The 23,143-nt window shown below is 35.9% G+C and overlaps 1 protein-coding gene across 1 annotated transcript in view; it reads right to left on the bottom strand.

Moving 5' to 3' along the window:
- The window catches only part of grm5b (glutamate receptor, metabotropic 5b), a 47,931-nt gene extending 25,541 nt beyond the window's left edge, over positions 1 to 22,390 (bottom strand). The window contains exons 1-3 of the mRNA XM_026281644.1: positions 22,013 to 22,390; positions 18,987 to 19,913; positions 3,212 to 3,461 (exon numbers count right to left, since the gene is read on the bottom strand). Coding sequence (XP_026137429.1) covers positions 3,212 to 3,461; positions 18,987 to 19,749 — 1,013 coding nt within the window. The 5' untranslated portion in view covers positions 19,750 to 19,913; positions 22,013 to 22,390. The remainder of the gene's footprint in view (positions 1 to 3,211; positions 3,462 to 18,986; positions 19,914 to 22,012) is intronic.
- Between the last annotated feature and the right edge of the window lie 753 nt (positions 22,391 to 23,143).

Here is a 23,143-nt window from a genome sequence, read left to right as displayed (position 1 = left end):
CTGGGATATTCCTACTGTTGCGTGTTTGTAATCCTACAAGCCCAATCCACCAAACCCCACTGGCTGTGCCAAACCTGTGAGGAACGCCACATGACAATTCAGAAATGAGCAGTTAAAACTCTCGCCTGTGCCATCGGTGAGACGCCTACGTTCACTTCACTATATTACAATTAAATCCTAATCTAATCATGACAAACTATATATCATTGGAAAGACTCCTAAATAGATATTTTACCAATCTTTTTTGTTAAAGATTATGTAGGAAAAGTAATAGATTAATTTATGGCAAGAGTGCACCCTCAAAAACCGACATCATAACAGAAGTTTTGACCTTTGCCAGAAAAGTCTTCTTTGTTGCCTTTTTTTCTATCACACTTCAGAAATCATTGGAAATTATATATCACCTGAAAACATAAAATCTTAAAATTCATTCTTTCAAACTAGTTTTGAATTCAAACATTGCATTACCATCAAAATGGTGCATTAAAATCATGTTACAAAATGTTTTCAGTCATGAATTATAAAAATTATAATCATTAGTTCCTTTAATGTCAGTCTGAATTTTTCATCCGATTTATCGTGCACTATGTGAGAAAGTATTTTAACATCACAAAAATAAAGTCGTCATGTATATGAGTTCATGTGCTTTCTTGAGCAGATGTTCTGTTCTGTTCTGTGTGTGTGTGTGTGTGTGTCTGTGTGTGCAATCTAGAAACGACAGATCTTGAACTCTGAGATGCTTTGATCCTCTGTGTTTCATCTCTGGCCTTAGATCAGTCGTCTAGCAGAAGGAAAGTTACACACATGCACACACACTTTTCATTTTTAAGTCTGCCTTCAAGTCGATTCAACAGCATTACAAATTAAAAGTGGGGATGCCAATTAAACATGTAAATGTAATTCATTTAGAGTGATTATAAGGAATAAATTAAAAACAAGACAATAAACAAATGCATGCATATCGGATTCCTTAGTAATGGATTGACTTAACATCTGATGTATGAACAGATTTATAAACAAAGACTAATAATTCGTGCTTAAAATTATCTTAATTTAAGACCTTTCTCAGCAAATATTTATACATGCAATTCATTATATGTAATTGATGCGATTGATGTTTTTAATCAAATTTCTGTGCAAATTAAAAGTCATTAGGTGAAAAATCATCCAATTATAAATATGTTTTTCTTTTCTCTGGCTGATTTGAACAAACACATTAGCGCAAATTCATCTCCGATGCCTGCTCTGTCATTCCCAGAATTCTCTTCTTTCCTTCTCTCTCATCTGTTAAATATTCCTCTCACACTCTCAGCTCTGCCGAGAGGAAGAGGAGGATGACGAAGACTTGACAGCTCGTCCGCATGCAACACAGACCACATCGCAAGCATCCCATCCTGCCTGAGAGGGAGGCAGACAGGAAACGCATCATAAACACCCTCAGGGCTCTTAACCATCATGAGGTTTACTCTATTTGCTCTCGTTTTTCTGGGCTGTCACACGTCTGACCCAAGAGATACGTTCTGCACACAAACACAGCACGAGCTTCTCCGGTGACAAGCTCTAATCTGATTGTCTGCTTTCAAGTAATTTCCGGGAATCGGGAAGCACCGATTTCTATCAGTCCGCCGGGAAACAAAGTCATGTGTATGAGTTCCCAATGCAATCATAAACACAGAAGATCTAGGATGTGACAAGGTGCATGAAATCTTAGAAAGATACTGACCATGATAAAAGAAGAAGCCATATATATGTATCTTTCATAGATTTGTGATAAGTGTGGACTGCACCATTGAAAATATGTCTATTAAATTGGACTTTTTAATGGATAGTTCATTTAAAATGGACAAATATGTCATCATTAATGATATATGTTACACAAACACATATGAGATGCACACTGTAAAAAAGTAGTAATAATAATCATGTTTTCAGAGCTTGATTATTTAAATTTCTGTCTGTTTCTCACAGAAAGCGCGACAACCACATGCTGTGTTGTTTTTTAGATTCATAAAATGTTCTTCAAACTAAGAAAAAAGGTTTACTGAAAGGTACTTTGTGAAAACACCCTTTTTAACCTTATTTTAAAAAAAATCCAAGACATTTTACCTGGAATGATGATGATGATGTTGATGAAGATAATGTAATGATGATGGTGATGATGGTTATGAAGATGATATTGATGATGACTGAAACTTCCTGCTGGTTTTCATCTGGACTAAACAGCTGACGCTGAAAAAGTCAAACATATAGGGACACACACACACACACACACACACACACACACACTCACACACTAACACACTAACACACACACACACACACACACACACTCACACACTAACACACTAACACACACACACATACACACTAACACACACAGACACACCCACACACACACACACTCACACACACTAACACACAGACACACACACACACACACACACACACACACACACACTAATGCACTAACACACACACACACACATACACACATACACACTAACACACACACACATACACACTAACACACACACACACACAGACACATACACACTAACACACACACATACACTCACACACATACACACTAACACACACACATACACTCACACACATACACACTAACACACACACATACACACACACACACACACACACACACACACACACTAATGCACTAACACACACACACACACATACACACATACACACTAACACACACACACATACACACTAACACACACACACACACACGCACACATACACACTAACACACACTCACACACTAACACACACACATACACTCACACACATACACACTAACACACACACACACACACACTCACACACTAACACACACACACACACACACATATACACACTAACACACACACACACATACACACTAACACATACACACACACACTCACACACTAACACACACATATACACACTAACACACACACACTAAAATAACTTACCCAGCACTGTTTATTTACTGAAAAACTCTTTGGGATTATTTTGAAGCTCAGAAATATACAATAATATAATAAATGCAGTATTTTATTTCATATTAGTTCATGTTTGTATTATTTCAAGTGGCATGTTGTTATGGTTGTAGATTTAGTTGGTTTTCTAGTAGATGGGTTAAGTAGGGTCTAGTAGGCCGAGTCAAACCACAATCAGTTTCTCCTTGTTTTTCATCACTGACCTGCCGACCAACAGGAACTCTCCGACGAGGTTTTGTCGTCTCATGGCCATCAGGATGTTTCGTACGGTCATGCCCTCGCAGAAACACGCCACCACGCGAGCTTTGGGCAGATACTTGCGCAGTTTGACCAGCAGACGGTCGAAGCTCTGCGCGCCGGCGTTACTCCAGATTTTATCCGAGTGAGCGATACAGATCCCTTCCTTCCCCGCCATGTCTTTAAACGCCTCCATCCCACTCTCACCATAGTTCCCTAGAGAGAAAAACAGAGAGAATTTGACATGACTATTCCATAAACTAAAGATATTAGTCATGAGTTATAGCATTATATCTCAAATGTTTCACACACTTTCGACAAATCTAATATAAACAGTTCAGAATATGTTTGACATTGAAAGAAAATGAACAATAAAAACAACACTAAAGAATACAATGAAGAAAGAAAGAAAACTTCACAAATAATTAATCATAACCAACCAATAACATTATTCATTCATAATAAAGGATCATGTTGTTTGCAAAAAAAAGTTATTTTGTCAAAATATAAGTTGTTTTGAATTGCTTTTAATGAAGTAAAATGTGTTTAAAGAAGCTATTCAATAATGTGTTTAAACACTGAGCAATAAATCAGTTTTTTAACAATTTTTGTTTAAAAGAATGCTAGTTAATTTCTCAAATTATTACTATTAAAATGACAAGTAACATATTGAATTAAACATAAATCATTGAAGAACAAAGACTCAAATTGTATTTTCTTGTCAAAATGTACTCCAAGAATCCTGAAGGAAAAAAAATATAAATACGCAGCTTTCAGAAAAGATATCAATATGAAAACATAACAGACTACTTTTTTATGTAAATATAAATATAATTTTAAAAAAAAAATTTCTAGTTGTAAATAAAGAAGATCTTCACATTTAATTAAATTTTACCTGTCATTTCTTTGTAATTATAAAAAAAAATTACTAGGAATTTATTAAAATATAAATCCTACACCATTTTCAGTGTAGAGACCAACTCAAACTTTTTTTGGTTTTTCTTTTCACATTTTTATAGCAGATTTCACTTGTTTGCACAGAGAGCGTTGTGTGAAATACTGACACTGAGTCGGACTCCAGCTGTATGGATTTATTCAAGTTTGCTCAGACAATGATGACTCTTTCTTCCAGTGTTGCCTTCTCTTCAGGATGGAGAGGTGTAAACCTGGTTCTCAGTCACAAAAAATACATAGAGATCAACCACACACACTCATAAATACATATAGATGAAGCTGTGAAGGTGTCAGATGAGTGTGTGAGAGGATTGAGGTTTCTTCAGGTTCTGGTCCTGGTTGATGTGGTTACATGTAAAGTCTTGTAATTAGTCTCACAGTAAGATAGCAGACACGAACAGATGGCATACACACACACACACACTGTTGACACAATCAGTCTCCAGTCATAAAGAGAACAACCGGCCTTCACTTCCTGTCAAAAATCATTGAATCATTGATCAGAGATCATTTTCAGAGCATGAAATGACTCATGAAATTAAACATTCGATTAAACTAATGATCTCTGTTTGTTGAGGACCCATAATGTCCCAGAAACATCACAGAGAGATCAAAAATAAAATAAAATATTAATTCACTTTGAGCTGATTTACCATATACAGTGAAAATGTGTATTTCTATATTTTTAATTTAAATATAATTAATTAAATATAATACTGGTATAAAATAGATCTTCCTGTAAAAGATACAAAATATCATTTTCAAAGCATGAAATTACCCACAACTAAACATCTGATTAAATAAATATAAAAAAAAAAATATTTGAACTAATTAATTAATATTTTACAGTCCTTTAGCTCAGAAAAAGCAAAAAAAAAAAAAAAAAAAGCATACATAAAAATATGCACAACGTCATGGGGAAAATAAAATAAAATAAAAGTGCTAAAATAATGAATAAAATATATAAAAGTAATTCTGGCAGAAAATATTAACTTTAAGTTGAGTTAACATATAAAGTGAAATATTATATTACAAAATAAATTATTTACGTTGTAAAATAGCATTTAAAAAATTAGACAATTATAACTAACAACTATTTTAGTATTTAATGGTGAAAACTTCTATTTACAAAATCTTAAATATATTCTATTTAAATATCTACATGTACTTTAATGATAAACGATAGTTCTAAAATTCCTTAAGAGAGCTACAAAGACACAAATGAAAGTGTAATTTGATATTTTTAATAGACATAGCTCAGATCAATTTGTTTTGCAAGAATTGAATGAGAAAAGCTTGAACTCATATTAAGATCTATACATTTTGATTGCATATTCAGGTATCTTGAGCAGTGCGCTGGTGTCCATTCTGATTTTAACCCACATGCACTTTGCACCTTTTTGCACGATGCAATTTGAAAAATAAAATAATTTTTGTTGACTTCCAGTCTCGAGTGGATCAGTGTGCGGCCAGTCACTCCTCTTGTTCATTGACATTCTATAGACAAAAGAGTCTTTTCCTCCAAACAATCTGTCAAATAAAAGCCATTTGATCTCACTGCTGTCTAAAAGAGACGATAGAGATCTCATTAGCCATTTCCTAAAGGAACGGATGTCTAAACACCATCTAATTCATAAACCACACACACACACACACACTTCAAAGTGCTGCACTCGCTCGGCTGGAAAGTGGATAAATATTACAGCAGAAAATCGAACATCTGAACGTCAAACGCTGAACTGCCCTTTTTAACCCAAGCAGAAATCCATCAGATTTCAGAGAGTGTGTGTGTGTGTGTGTGTGTTATTGTAAGGCTAACAGTAGTGTTACCTGAGAGAGTGCTGGCATGGATGTGTTGTAGTGTGTTTCTCTGTAATTACAGCAGACACACTGAAGAGAGATGCTATCAGCTCTCTCTCTCTCTCTCTCTCTGGCTGCGCTTCAGACTTTATTGTTACGATAGTGAAGGAATGTGAAGCTCTTCATTCATTCTTCTGGATTTAAGGGGACAGTTCACCTAAAAATTACACTTCTGTTATAATTTATTCACTCTCATATTTGTTCCAGACCCATATGACTAACTTCTGTCTGTAGAGCACAGAATGAGATGTTTTGAAGAATGTTCAGGCTGCTCATCAATACAAACTAGTGAATGATCAAGCTTTATAAAAAGACAGTTGAAAGGACCTAAAAGACATAATTATGACTATATGCATCTGTCTAAAGTCATATGATGAGGAACAGATTAAAATTTAATTCTGTATTCACTGAAAAATTTTCAAAATTTTGATTTATACATCAGTAAGCTGAAAGAATAAGCTTTCCATTGATGCATTTATTAGGATCGGACAATATTTGGCTGAGATACAATTATTTGAAAATCTGGAATCTGACGGTGCAAAATAAATTTAATATTGAGAAAATCACTTTTAAAGTTGTTCAAATGAAATTCTTAGAAATGCATATTACTAATCAAAAATTAAGTTTGAATATATTTACCGTAGGAAATGTACAAAATATCTTCATGTAACATGATCTTTACTTACTATCTTAATGATTTTTGGCATAAAATAAAAATGTATAATTTTGACCAATACAGCGTATTTTTGGCTACTGCTACAAATATACCCCAGAGACTTCAGACTGGTTTTTTTATTCACATTTGTGTAAAAATATCTTCTTTTGTGTTCCACAGGAGAAACAGAAGTGGTTCGGGTTTGGAACGACATGAGGGTGAGTAAATGATGACACATTTTTTTTTTTTTTTTAAGTTGAACCAGTCCTGTATTGACTGACTCATATCCTGAATGCTGTTGAAACATGTGAAAAGTCTAGTATATTGATGCAAAACTTATTGTATGCTCCTCTGTGACTCTTTTTTGTAGCAATGTTCTGTGGCTACTATTGAATGGTATCAAATCCATTTATTCATTTTATCCAAAGCGACTTATTACAAACGAGGGCAATGGAAGCAATCAAAATCAACAAAAGAGCAATGATACGCAAGTGCTAAAACAAGTCTCAGTTAGCTTAACACAGCACAGATAGCAAGGTGTTTTTTATTATTATTAAAGAATAAAAAGAAAACAGACAGAATAGAAACAGAACAGAGCAAGCAATATTAAATCAAATTAAAAAAAGAAATAAAAAAATGCTACCATAAAATGCATTTTAATTGGTTGTTAATTATTTACAGTATGCAATAAAAATTAATATCATTAATATCAAACATATCATTGTACTATATATATAAATATATATTTAATAAAATAATGTGACTTATTGAAGGATGACTACACTGAAAAAAAGCTAGTGTACGAACAGTTTTCTCTCAGAAATTGCTAGTAAATTTCACAATTAATTACAAATAAATAGCATGTAACACACTGAAAAAAAAGTGAAATTTTAAAGCATCGACTTAATATTTGTAAAATTTACTCCAGGTATCTATCTATTTATTTTTATTTTTTTTACATATTGGAGCTGAAAACACAACCTGCAAGTAAATATGAATCTAATTTCACATGCAAAGAGGTTATAGCCAATCGCAACAGGCCTCATTTGCATATAGGAGGTACAGTAGCAAAATCCTCTTCAACTCGAACGCTCAAAGATAAAATGATCCTGAAAAAACCTTTCTGGTTTCTTCTAACTGACATAATAACTGAACTCTATGGGGAGAAAATAAAATGCTGCAGGAGTGTAAAATATGGGCTTTTTAAAATATAAATGTCCTAAAAGCTTCCCCCCTGCTCATGTATCAGAGCCAGATGCAGTTATCAGCCCGTTACATTGTGTTAAGTATTTGCACTAAATCAAGTGGAGTATCCAACGGCATCGAATGATAAAAATCCCCCGCCGCGCTGAAAAATGTCCCGTGGTGATATCATCTGAAATCCATCTCTTAAAACGCATTTTCCCCTCAGCTTAACACTTCCACTATCATTTCCATGATTTAACCACATACTACATCAAAATCCTACGAGCGTTTTTGGTTTGTGAGGAATCCGGCACTGATTTGTGTGAGCAGATGGCACATACATGTCCCTCTCCACAGGAAACACACAGTATAGTGATGGAGAATCTGTCCTCGCTGGGTTACTCTACATGTCCTACTCTGTGATTATGCTAATGATATTCAAATAAGAGAATTCTGCCGTATTACATCATAATCACATAACCCCGCCTTTGCTTTAAGCCTATTGGCTGGCTCGAGTGATTGACAGTTAGAAGGGACTCCATCAGCCAATAACTAATCATTTATCAGCACCATGTGGGTTCTGTAAGCATTTATCCATGTTTTCCATAGGATTTTAAAGAGTTCAACCAAATGAACCAGCTCCTAATGAATCACAATATTACTAAATTTGATAAAAAGCATTAAAAGACTAAATGAAAGATTGTGCTAAATATTCTCACAAGGATTCAAATCTGAAATCAACTACATTGTGTGATGAAACTAACAGTCGTGTGAAATAATGATTAAATACAATGTGAAATAAATAGCACTTTATATAATACAGAGAGGTTCAAAGCAGATTCACAATAACAAACAGGTAAATATAGGCTGTTCATATAAATTGAGTTTCAGTTGTAAAGCAGCTCTACAGAAGATGTCAGTTCAGTTTTGATTCAATAACAGCTTCAGTGTTACAGAGTTCATCAATTACGAAACAAAACGTCTAGCCTCATGCATCCCAAACCTTTGACTACCGACAACAAATCTGACATACATTACAACCGATTCTGTCCAAGATTCGCCTACTTAGACAACAAGAGACCATTGACTGACATAACAAAGAACTGAGCACAGTTAAAACTCAAAGAAATCTGAAACTGCATGTTCTGTCAATAGTTAATCACACTAGTGTCATCATAAGCCTTGTTGACTTTATATTCTACTTTGGAACACAAAAGATGGAACATTTATTTATGCATGTAAAAATGCATTTAAATTTTTTTTTTGTCTAGTTGAATCTCTTACATGAAATATAGTTGAAACTGCTTAAATTATTAAAGTACAGTTAAAGTATTATGTAAAAACAATTGTTGCCATGACTTCTATATATTTTTTTCTTTGGTGATCCACAGGTTTGGAACAACAAGAAAATTCAGAAATTTTAATTTTAGGTGAAGAATATCTTTAAAATGAATGAATATCCTTCATCTGATGCCATAAACTTTACAAACTTGTTCAAATGAACAGCTACATGTTCCTTAATAGACCTCAATGTTCAGAGGAGCGTGTTACATTAATAAAAAGTTACTGATTCATTTCCAAAAAGGATGACATCAAGGCCATATATATGAATGAAGACAAGCTAGAATTTAAATACAATGCAATTAAAACAAAGTGCAAAGCAGCAAAAAGACTTGAGTCTTCGAAAAAGACCAGAATTGGGATCCTGTGCTACAAAAAAAAAAAAAAAAAAAAAAAAAAAAAAATATATATATATATATATATATATATATATATATGTATATATATATATATATATATATATATATATATGTATATATATATATATATATATATATATATATATATATATATATATATATATATATATATATATATTGATGCAGTATTTACTTTCACAAATTCACAATTAAAGCTGCAGTAGGTAACTTTTGTAAAAATATATTTTTTACATATTTATTAAACCTGTCATTATGTCCTGACAGTAGAATATGAGACAGATAATCTGTGAAAAAATCAAGCTCCTCTGGCTCCTCCCAGTGTCCTATTGCCATTTGCAGAAATCTATCGCTCCCGTTAAGAAATAACCAATCAGAGCTGGGGTCCGTAACTTTGTTTGTGTTCAAAATGTAGAAAAATTTATATAATAATCGAGTACACCATGAATCCATTTTCCAAACCGTGTTTTTGGCTTGTCCTGAATCACTAGGGTGCACCTATAATAAGTGTTTATATTCTGACTATTTTAGATTGCTTCGGGGGTACCGCGGTGGAGTAACCCAGTACCTTTGTGATTCTTCATAGACATAAACAGAGAGAAGTAGTTCCGGCTACAATGTTCTTCCGCAAGATGCAAGCAGTTCTGTTTATTAACCGCTAAAGCATCAAAAGTTCCCTACCGCAGCTTTAATTGCAAAGAAACATCAAGTTAAACATTGAACTAAACACTGAGCTGAAATACTGAATTGCTATTTTTTGTAAAATGTTTTAATAATCTTTGTTTTATTCAACCTTTTTTTCTCACAATGTTAAAATTTTCAAAAATGCATCTGTATCATGACTTTGTCTTTATTAATCTTAATTTAACTATTCATGCAGATGAGATGAACGGGAAGATGCCATTAGAAGGAAAACTTGATAATCCATTATTAGGTATTGTTTAGCATGTCTAAGACTGTACAGCGAGACAAAACAAGCATAACAAGCATCTGAAGGAGAAACGGCAGATGGTGAAGAAGGCAAAATTAATGAAGTAAGAAAACTGAGAAACAGAAATGCAGAATAAAATCAGGAGACACCCACACACCATCGCTCTGGTCTCTTCTTCTCTTGAATTAAAGGGATGGCTATTTAACAGCGGTGGGAAAACCTTTCTTTCATCAGAGCAGAAAAGTGACTCTCTCTCCGCTTTGATTAATTTCCGCTGGATTTCCATACAAAAGGGAACTCGTTCATTTTATCTGACCAATGAACAGCAGTTAAAAGGCATAAAAGAGAGATGGAGAGCGAGACTGGGCAGATTTCCAGTGCGTTCTGAATGGATGTAACTCAGGTCAAAGCTAGCGGAGACGGCTGTATCATCAATAAAGCCCAGAGATTTCCTAATAGCACAATAAAACCGGTGCAGACTTGCAAAACAACTTGCAAACATCCTGAATGCCTGACAATTTGATCTGCGTGTGTTATTTTGATTTGATATGACATTTAAAAATCATGGTTAATTGCTGTGGTAAATACACAAATTGTGTGTGTGTGTGTGTGTGTGTGTGAATCCAAAAGATGACTTTGGAAAAGAAAAATTTAGGAAAGAATAAACAGGGTGTCATTATTTACTCACCCTCATGTCTTTCCACACACACGTGTGTGACCTTCTTTTACTGGTGGAGAAGTTTCATACCATCCTTTTTATGCAATCAAAATGAATGGGGACGGACCCCCACCCCAGAAAAAGCACCATAAAATTACTAATTAAGACTGCAGCACTGCATTGCAAACCATTGCTTAGCATCTTTAAAACTTCTATATATAAGGGGAGATAATAGGGTTAAAAAAAACTAATATAGTATGTTTTTTAAATCCCAGTAAATCATAGGAAGTGTCTCAGATCAAGCTGTTCACAGATATTAGGCAGTGTGTCATAATTCTGCAAAGGCCCCTCCAGCTTCTCCTTCAGAAGAAGTTAGTATATAAGTATACAAGTTATTTTTTTGTTTGTTTGTTTGTTTGTTTGTTTGTCTCTTTGCAAATCCCCTTTCCTAATACTGTGCTAGTGAGCAAGTTCCATGACATATGCGGCTAAAGTTTACAGTCTTCATGAGAACAGCTCATCACTCCATGGAAGAGAGGGGCGGGGTCAGCAGAGCTCATTAGCATTTAAAGGGACATGCACCGAAACGGGTCTCTGTGAACAGAGCTGGTTTTGACATGATAAAAAGGGAGTTGTTTAAAAAAAAAAACATAGCATTTTTGCCTGTAGTGTCTCACCATAAATTACCTCTGTTATAGAGGTTTGCATAAGCTACCACAGAACCCAAAAATAAGTCGCATTTTAGCACCGGTTCCACTGAACTGAAGTCATTGGGTTTTTTGAATGGGGTTTAGGTCTCATTTCTTCTCTGTGATGCATTCAGACACTGAGTCTGGCCATCGTCTCTCTAAACATTAGTTTTAAATTATTTTCTGTCCTCTTAAGTTCTTAAAAAACTAGTCGCCTCCCGTAAAAGTGCTGAAGACAAGAGCGGAGTGCAAAGACTCCATCCTGTCCAATACCCAAACCCCTGTTTTTGAGTATATATTTGTGTATATATACATATACATACACACACACACACACACACACACACACACACACCACAGTTCAAAAGTTTGGGATTAGTAAGATTTTTAATGTTTCTGAAAAAGTCTTCTCTGATCATCAAGGCTGCATTTATTACATTAAAATACATTAAAAATACATTAAAAACAGCAATGCTGTGAAATATTATTACCATTTAAAATAGCAGTTTTGTCTGTGAATATACTGTCAAATATATATTATTCCTGAGATGCAAATATGAGTTTTTTAGCATCATCACTCCAGTCTTCAGTGTCACATGATCTTCAGAAATCATTCTTATATGCTGAATGTTTTTACTCCATTTTTTCTTCCTAATAAAAGTGTCATGAAGTGAAATCGTTCACAAATGTTGTTTTATGTTGGCTTGACGAAGACGATTTTGCCAAGCCATCATGCTGCACGATTAATCTTTTCTTTGAGCTAGTTCGCAGCATTTAAATTCAACTTTTAAGAAAAGTATTTTCACTTTTCTGATCCAAAATCTCCAAAAGCAAGTGAAGTCACCCGCCACCATTTAACACCAGCCTCAAAAGATTACTCATGGCTGAAATTAGAGCTGGCTTGAGTCTTGCCCCGACGGCGAGGGGATCATGAAGCCACGGCCGGTCAGAGAGATCAGAATAGATGTTTGTGTAAATGTCAGAGAGCATCAGCAGTGTTAGGATGACAGTAAACGGCCCGCAGCGGATCAGGGTGTGAGATGCCATATTCACAAACACATTTTCTCACTCCCATGAGGCTTTGAGATGATCAGTGATTCCTTTTGGCATTTTAAAGGAATAAACTGCGACTAAAAGGGTTTGTGCCATTGTGCAATGGGCATAACAACATGAAATCAAAACTGACCCAATTTTCATTCTTAATAAATGTCTCTGCCCATATTGTGAGGGATTCATCAGTGCATTTTATTCCAAATCAAAAAATTGCTTTTATGAAAATGTAATAAATTTCACTGCCTCTAAAACTAATTTTCGATTCTGTTTCTGTAATCAAGGCAAGGTTTCGGTTCGGTATCTGTATCTTATTCATTAGATGAATATGTTCAGGCTATAGCCAGATGAAACACACAACATCATGAGCAAAACACCACAGACTGAGGACTCCAGCTGTCACCTGTCTGTTTATAAAACAGGAAGTGTCTGCTACACGGAAAACAAAGACGCATTTACATTAGAAAGGCTGTAATACTTAAAAAATTCCACCCTGTTTGGCAGAAACGGAAACCGTGACAATAACATGGTAACAGATCCATGATACTCTGGCAATGCATTTCAGTGTCTCCACTGCTTCATATGAAACGTAACCATATAACCTCTGATATAAAGTCTATACAGATTCACAAACCTGAAAGATGAAGACAGTCATTATTTTAGAAAAGTGATGCATGTGGCGCTGAAATTACACTGTTTTTAAACAAGTTTCCTATACTGTCATTAGGCAGATAAATAGATAGCCCCGCCCCCAACTCTCATTATTGGTCCTTTGGTTGAGTCAACTTTGCTGTTTGCTTGTCGAGATGTTTATAATAATATACTGAAACCACTTGGGGGAATTAACTTACAAATGGCTAATATATATTTAATAATTTAACATGGATAATTTTTAAATCTATTATTATTATTATTATATATTAGAATTTTAGTTTTTGTAATGTAAAAATCTGGGGGGGTTGCATTATGATTAGGGAGAAATATTGTAATGCAAAGCAGAAAAGTTTCTTTTTTTTAATATATGCTTAATTTTTTTTTTTCATTTCAATTCTCGTCAAGATATTAGTTCTTCTTTGTTTTCTTTTGATTTTGGCTTGAAATGTGACCCAAACATGTTTTGCAAGATTCAGCCTCTAAGAGACAGACTGAATTCAATCCAATTGGCATCACTGACACAAAATAAATAAATGAGCCAGTGCATGTAAATGAGACAGCACTGTAGGTTTTTGAGTGGCAGTGTCCTTTCGTGCTTCGGCCGGAGTCTGTTATGTAGCACTGCGTGTGTCGTTGAGAAAAGGTTGTGAGATTGTGTTTCTCAAGGTTCCTGTGACTTGTTAAGGGAAGCACTCTCTGCCTCGTTAAGCCAGCTGTGTTCCCGCGCTCATCTGCACTACCGGCTGATAGAAACGACACAGCTCGCATCAAAACCCCACTTTTATTCGTGCCTGTCTCACTCGCTCCTCCGTCCACCCACGCAGCTCAGAGTTTACAATCCAAATGAAAAGGACCGCGAGTGAAAGAAGGTAGAGAGGTTGCCATGGAGAATATGACAGTTTGTCACTAATAATCATTCAGAATATTCTCATTCACCCTGAAGTCTGAGAAACAAAGAGACACGTCTCTCCTACAGGACCTGCGATATCAAGTGCATAAGAAAGTGCTTGCAGGTGTGTCATGGTGTGTGTGTGTTTGTGTTTGTGTGTGAATGCAGTCTTCCAAATGCAGGCAAGCAGGTGAAAACATCAAAAGAAAAGAAACAGATCGAGACAAGACGAGAGAGCAGACCAGTGTCATGATGAAGCCCTTTCTCTTCAAAACCAGAACCAAAAAATCTCAACGTGACAGCTTTACTAACCTCGCTTCAGATGATTACAGAACATTTATTCATTTAGCTGACGCTTGAATTTATTCATTCATAACACCTCGCTTATCTTCAGATACCAGTGGATCCTCTGCAGTGAATGGGTGCCGTCAGAATCAGAATTCAAATAACTGATACAATAATCCACACCACTCCAGTCCGTCAATTAACATCTTGTGAAATGAAAAGCTGATTGTTTGTAATAAACAAATCCATCATTAAGGCATTTTAATGTTAAACCATTGCTTCTGGCCAAAATATGAGTCTAACTCCCGTCATCTCTCACATCAACACCCACAGCCATATTTGTTTTGAACTGTTTTGGACAGTGCTTGATCTCTGAGATTACTTTTTACTGGAGAAAGTGTTAGTATGGACACAGAGGACATATTTCAGCTGGAAGCAATGGTTTTAAGTTAAAAATGTCTAAATGATGGACTTGGTTTTACAATCAAGATATCAATTGATGGACTTGTAGCATATGCAATGCTACATTTCTCCAAATCTTAACGTGCTACTTTTCTACATCTTGGATGGCAAGAAGGTGAGTACATTTTTAGCAAATGCTCAGTTTTTGGGTGAACTGTTCCTTTAAGATGTTTCTGTGTCACCTCCAGATGCTTGGTAAAGATGCAATGGTTGGTGCAAGATAAAATATTCTGCTGTCTACTCTCAACATTACTTAATATCTGGGTAAAAAAGAGAGGGTAGATATTAATATATATTTATTAATGAGCACATGAGCGCATCTTAATATTAATACTACTTACATCCACACACAAATAAAATGACACATTATATCCATGATTGTGACTAATGCATTTAGCAGACACTTTTATCCATGGCATTTAAGCTAGACATATTTTTTTTTAACTAGTATGTGTGTTCCCTGGGAATCGAACCCAAAATCTTTTGCGCTGCTAACTCAATGCTCTGCCACTGAGCCACAGATGACAGAATTCTCATTTTGGGGTAAACTGTCACTTTAAGAGCAAAAGTTCCATTCAGAACCATGACATCATTGGAGAACATTTCCAAATTCCACTAAGAACACTATCATTGTAAGACTAAGCAAGTGTGTGTGATGAGCTCCTCGATCTCTTCAAACTGAACTGATTCTATTTCTCTTTCTGCTCGTCTCTAATATTCTTCTCCTAATCGTGCCATTTGGCTTTCTCTCGGTTACGGCCGTCTCTCACTCCCTCACCCACCCCTCTCCTCTCTATCTCTCACACTCTTCCAGCGCTCGCCTCATCCCACTTTTTTCTGCTTTTAAATTCCACCCAATCTAGTTAAACTAATCTCTCTTCCATCCTTCAGTCACTCTCTCCACAGATGCTTATTCCTGAGAGGAGACGAGAGAGACGGTACGAGATGCGCAAACAGAGAGAGAGAGACGGATGCGAGCGTGGGAAGAAAGCTGAAGTTCTTGAGACCTTAAGTGAAGGTTACACTCCACCAGATTCTGACACACACACACACACACACATTCTGCACTGAATGCTGATTAGGCTTCATTTACCATGACTACTGTGTGTGCTTTCCCAGCATGCTTTAGCCATAACATTTCCATCCCTCTGATGTCAGTGATGCCAAACAAATCAAAATGTGTCAAAGTTGAACGTGTGCATATTTAAATTGCACAAATGAGATTTGAGAGGAAGAGGAGAATAGTGCCTTATATCTCAGTCTGTTTCTCACACTAAACTACTTTATGACTTCAGACGACTTGGAATATAGAGCATGCCTCATTGGTAGTTTCTTGACCTGTGCACTATTTGTTTCACTAGTCAATCACCTTAGCTGTAAATGTCATGTGACACAAGTACTTAGGTTTGATTTTGGCATTGGTGGGGACATAACGGCAGACAATAGACATTTCATTTTTTTTAATCAAAATTATTGCTAGGGACAGATTAGTAGTCACTGGATATTGGTAGGATCATGTCATAGTGTCTTTACTAAATCATACATCCTTAAAAATCATAACAATCGATGTCTGGCTTTGAAACTATAGTCCTCTCCTTAAATATGAAACAACAGATTCATCCAGATTTCACAAAAATCTTATGGATGTAATTATAAAAGAAGTCAGTCATTGAGGTGAGTTCATCGAATATCATTTTTGTAAGTCTTTTAAAACTTTTCTTTGTTTTAGACATTGTTTGAATACTCAAAAGAGAATATAGGAAAATATAACTTAATGCGTTTGTTTCTTGCTAGCCACATTTTACATAAACAAACATCTGGCTCTAAAACTATCTTTTCTTTATTTAAAGTTGATCTAGACAAGAACAGTTCTGCTAATCCTAAAGCAGTGACAACTACATCTCTATATTGATCTTTTGTCCTCTTAAAAGTTTATAAAAAATGATTGCTACACTTTTGCTATTATAAATGGTTAATTTTCTCAAGGAATTTGTATTTGTGTATTCTTTCTTTCTCCTTTGTTTTTTTTAATAACTGTACTGTTTGAAAGGTTTGATGTTTTGTACCGTTCAATAAAAAAGGAAAGAAAACAAAAGGTTAACAATATCCACTGTGAATTTCATATCTGAAGATTTGTGATTTCTGTAGTCTGGTTTGGAATAATGATTCGCAAACCATAATTTCCGGTAAATCCATGAAATGATCTGTGAACCCATTTCGAACTTCCAATCTGAATTTTAAAAAAAAACGAACCTGCTCCAAAGTTCAAAAGATTCAGGAACCTCCTCCAAAGTTCTGAACTGAATCAAATGATAGTGAATGTAAAAAGAGCAAATTGGAGCAGCAGATGAACACAAAACAGCAGTACAACAGAAAGTTAACAACATGAAGTAAAGAGGTTAAACTTTATCTCATATGTTTTAATCACTGCACCTACCTTCTTATTCCGCACATGTATAATTATACTAGTCCATTTCACACTTTCAAGAGCCTTAAAAACTGAATTATGCTTTTTGCCCTCATAGGTGTCACAAAATTGAAAAGGAAAATTTTAATAACCTTGTAGTGGAGAAATATATGCTTACATGATGTACAAACCTATCAACAGACATTTAAGTCACACTCTGATGTTTTTCTTTTGCTTTTGCTCTTTACAGATGTCCAAACACATACTTGACAAACAGCTTAACACACAATTCCCATCTGACACTAAAAGAGGCCACACTGACAGAATACATGTGACACTTCTGTAACAGACACCACGAACATCACGCCTCAATGCTGTCGTGTGTGTGTGTGTGTGTGTGTGTGTGTGGCACTGCACTGATGCAGAATCTAAAGTAGCACAGCAAAACAAATCATATCTTAGCTATGAGTTTGCACTTGGAATTGAATGTAAACATCACTACTGTGATAAAATACACCAGCAACAGACCACCATTGAATGGCATTTCACCATACATGGAAAACAAACAGCTTGAGCAGTGCAGTCAGATTCAGAAATAAAGGACTCATTCAAAGAATCAGATCATAAAAGACTCACAAGCTGAATCACTCTAATGAGTTTCTTGCAGGAAGAAAAAAAAGATTTCTATAATAAACTGGTTAAAAAATAATCACAAGTTGACTTCGTATAATGAATTACTTGCTTTGTACAATTTACAAATAAGTGCATCTGATGATCCAATTCCTGTGTTTATTTAGTCAAAAGCAATCACAAGTTGAATCAGGCAAATGGACTACTTCTGTAGCTGAATCCAGTTTTGAAACAAATAACAAAACTGGTCAAAAAGATTCATAAGTTAAATCATTCTAATGAATCACAAGTGGAATCAGCTAATTAAATACTTGCTAAATCCAATTCACAATTACATTAATTTTATAATTAAATTTCTGTAATGAATTGGTCAAAGAGACACACAAGTTGAATCAGTCTAATGAATTACAAGCTAAATACAATTCTCAAACAAAAGATTATTACAATCAATCATTCAAAAAGACATGTTAAAACAACCTAATAATTTGCTGAATGATTCTTCATTCTTTATCAGGTTCCTTTAATTGATTAAAGAAATAAATGACTCTTATGATCTAATTCTTGCAATGAATTTTCAAAAATAAAAAATCTGAATTCATCACTGAATCCAATTCGCAAACAAACAAATCTTATGATGGGATTCTTGTAATGAATCAGTTAAAATGACTCACAGATTTCAGCTAGATTATATGCTAATGGGAATGAAACACTCACCCTCTGTGTGGATGGCAGATACGTAGGTCCAGTTGTATCTCTTCACTATATCCACCATGGCTCTGGCCTGCTGGGCGTCTGATGGCACCACCCTCATGAAGTATTTGTAGAGTGATTTGTCGCTGAGGTCCATACTGGTGGCAGAGTATGCGATCTGCGGGATATTAAACAGCTGGAGTAAATTCTGCACTTGAATGGCGACGGAACTCGAACCCGGACCAATCAGCCCTACAATTGGCTTCTTGCCCTTCATGGGCGTGGCTCCAGGATCGGCACACTTGGCCCCGCCCCCAGCCTCCTCACTTTCATCGGCAGCGACAAGCGAGTCCCGTATGAACTCGATGCTTTGCTCCAGAGCGACTGTGGAATGCCAGCAGGAGTCTCGGATCTCGCAGCCCAGCGTGACGTTGGGGAGGATTTTGGGGTCTGCGTTGATTCGGTCTAGTGTATGCATCATGGCCTCCACACGCTGGATGCCGTATTGCTCCCGAACCGCCCCACATTTGCGCTCATGCACTTTGTCAGCCGGCGGCTGGTGGTGGACGGAGAAGAGTGCACCGATTATGATGTCGCCGGGAATGTGGGCCACGACGCGCCGCTCGCTGGCCTGTCCCGCTGTCGCCAGTGACGCCAGTAGCAACATTGCAAAGAGATACAAGCTGATCATTTCTGAGTACATTAGAGGCCGTGTCTTTGTTCCTGTTTGGGCCAAAGATGCAATCATAGTGAGGAAGTTCAGTTCATTTGCTTGGTTCCTTCTCATAACTTTCTGTATTTGATTACACAAAAAGGGGATTCTGGAATTATGCGGCTTTGAACCTTGCTGTTATTTGTCCGAGAGCTTCTATGAAGACCCTGAGCCGGATGCTGGGTCATTGCTGTGGCAACCTGGAGTTGGGGATGGCATGCGATGAGAGGCCACATAACCTTGAACGAGAAGAGATGGACACAGTGGTTACATCCACACAAACAGACAAAATATGGGAAATGTACACTGGAAACATTATTTTTCAAATTTATAAATTTAGATTGACATTATAAGAGCGCATTCAACAAAGAAAATACAATTTCAGTCTCTCTGCTTTGAAATTTCACACTTCATGCAATGTCTTTGCATTTTTTTTATTAATTAGAACAATTAAACATTTTTTTATTATTTGTAAAATTGAATAGCAATTTCTATGTAAAAAATGTTTCTAGACCAGTCTTAAACTTTTACATTCAATATTTGATCACATCATTCTATAGTAAAGTTGTTTTTAAAAACCACAAGTGTGATAAAATTGGTGTATATTTTACTTTTAATTGCTATTAAACATAACAAACAATTAAAAAGAAACAAGAAACATACCTTACAGCTTTAAACATATTTTATTTGTGAAATTAACTAGCAATTTCTGGATAAAAGTAAATCCTACAACAATTTTATTTTACACCAGTTTTTTTCACATTATGTTTTATACAGCTTTCCTGCAGAATGATGTCATAAAATAAATTCTAAATTGTTGACAGTGAAAATTATTTTTAACTCCAACTCCGATTAACTTAAACTAAGTTTAATATTGTATACGTTTTTCATTAAGTTGACATTAGTTAAATCATTTTAATGAGTTGATGTAATGGAAAAAACATGTTGCCATGAATTATTGATCATATTTTTACAATATATGTTGAAATTTTACTTTGGACAATGGAACTTTCAGAACACATGTGATGTCCAAACTAAAGTACCAGTATACCTCTGTAAACAACTGAACACCATAAAACCATTCTGGAGTACGAGGGTTGACTAATGAATTCATTTTAGCATAAAGGGAAAAAAATCTCAATTTCTGAGGGAAAGCTGCTTCTACATCAATTTTTTTTTTTTTTTTTTTTGTCTATATGGTTGCAAGTTCATTTGTTTCAGTGTGCCATGATGTTTTGTCTGAATATAATGTGTGTTCTGGGTCTGAAAGTGCAACAAAAACATTGCTAAAAGGCTGTCAATGGACATTCAAGAATAGCCAAGAAAGCTTCCAGGCCATTGATGCGAACAAAAAAACACTAATATTGGCTGTCAGACCCATTCATTCCAAGTGCAGACCACAGAGAGACCAAAAATGAGGGGACATTTTTTACAATAAAAACAGGAGAGCATTTACAGAATGAATTAAGCTGCACTGTGTGGTTTTCACAAGCAACTCGTATTAGTTTCACATCAATGGCATCATACAAATAAAGAACAGCATAAATGAATTCCCACATTCAACTGCATTCAAGGGCTGGTTTTATCTGCCAAACCGCAGATTGGACTCTGGGTCCTCGTTCAAATGTGGGGTCCATTAGAGAGGTGATGAAAAGCTGCTTCGCTTTTGAATAAAATATTATGGCAAGATCTGTATGGAAGCGAAAATAACTAATGCATCACACTGAACCATCCTTCTGCCTCCGGCATAAAAGAAACAATAGGAGGGGAATCAAACTGCAATCCCACAAAAACCTCGCCAATATCAGCCATTCGCATTGAAATCGTTCTGGCATTTAATGCACACTTCATTCAAATTAATGCAAATGTCAGGCTGATAGGGGAGAGGGCTCCACTCTAAGATCGAACGGGACGGATGAGAGTGAACGACCTTGCCGTTGATCACCGACGGAACGGGAGCTTTGCGCTGTCCGCGGTGCTGAAACGCATCACACTGCAGTGGCAACATAATTCCATGTGCTCAAATACATCTCTTAATAAACAACCTCCTGTATCCCCTCAGTCTTGGTAAGACATTGCATATTTAACATTGCAAATATAACATTCGTACCAAGTCACACATGCAATGCATATGAAATTGCACGTGATACATTCCCAGTAAGTCATACTGGTACCCATACAACCGACATTCTCTCGGTAGGTGGATAATTTGCAGAGTGCTAAACACAGAATGAGAGCGCATTCCAGAGCATCATCGCTTCCACAGACCCAAACTCGCGCGCAGAGCGTGTGTCCGTGCACAGGTTGTATGTGGTGATGTTCTGGTGACGGTTCTTACCTGCCCCGCTTCACAGTCCACTAAGGTCACGATGGCGCGTGCTTTCCACAGGTGTATCGTGGGTGATTTGGGGTCGGTAGCCCGGTAAACAGCGGGGCACCAGAGAGCCACAGCTGTAGTGTCTTCTTATCACGCACTAACACTGCCGGAGCGTGATCAGGAACACACATCCCAGCCCGAGACTCAACCCCTCCCACCAGTGAACCCCGAGACTGGCTGCATCCAACCAGCCGTGGCACCTGCAGGCGTGCGCTTCTCCTCTCCGCCTCACATCTAGTGTCGAACAGTGATTATTTTATCACTGAATGTTTAAACATGAAACAAACGACCATGGAGCTGTTTGCTAAACATGCTTTTCTTCTGTTGTAAATTAATGGATGAGGCTCTAACACAGTTGTTTGTGTGTGACAAGGTGCAAGATCGCATATGTTTTAAAAATGTAAGGGGCCCCACACCAATCCCTGCGGTACCCCACCAGACACAAACCAGAGGAATACCACCACCTTGTGGCACTTCACTATTCGGGACTGAAATGCTAATTACCCCCTTTCAAAGTCTAAGAGATGATGTTTAATTAATTCACCGGATTTAAAGCTGTAAAGATCAAATGCATGGTAAATGAACACCAGTATAAAGATGGAAAATTACTGAAAAAAAAATTGCTGCAAAATGTATAGCATAATGCTTTCAAAAAATAAACACTCTGTCATTATTTGATCTTCTTGATTCCTTTACAAACACGTGTGACTTATATTTTAAGTGGAACATCAAATATGAAGAACGTTGGGGTCACCCAAAGATTTCTCAAAACATCGTCTTTTAACAACCTTAACATAAGAGCCGGCCATTTGTTACTTGAATGTGAGGCTTCCGGTGTCACTGCTTCCTTTTTTTTTTTACCTTTTCAGAAAACGACAAAAAGGTCTACTGTGATGCTTGATTTTATAATCTAGTAATTTTTATTATTATTATTTTAATTATAATCATAAAAAAAATAAGATACTGTATTAATTTAAAATGTATAAAAAAACTTTTGCTGTCGATATGAATATTTAGCAGCCTAAATAAAAAGGGAAAAGTCGATTATTTTATTTTATTAAATATATACAATTTTTTTCTGAAATGTATACA

This window comes from Carassius auratus, chromosome 15 (genome assembly GCF_003368295.1).
Source record: "Carassius auratus strain Wakin chromosome 15, ASM336829v1, whole genome shotgun sequence".
In the NCBI taxonomy this organism is placed as follows: domain Eukaryota; kingdom Metazoa; phylum Chordata; class Actinopteri; order Cypriniformes; family Cyprinidae; genus Carassius; species Carassius auratus.
The sequence above is the reverse complement of the archived record's forward strand: the minus strand, read 5'-3'. Positions and strand labels throughout refer to the sequence as shown.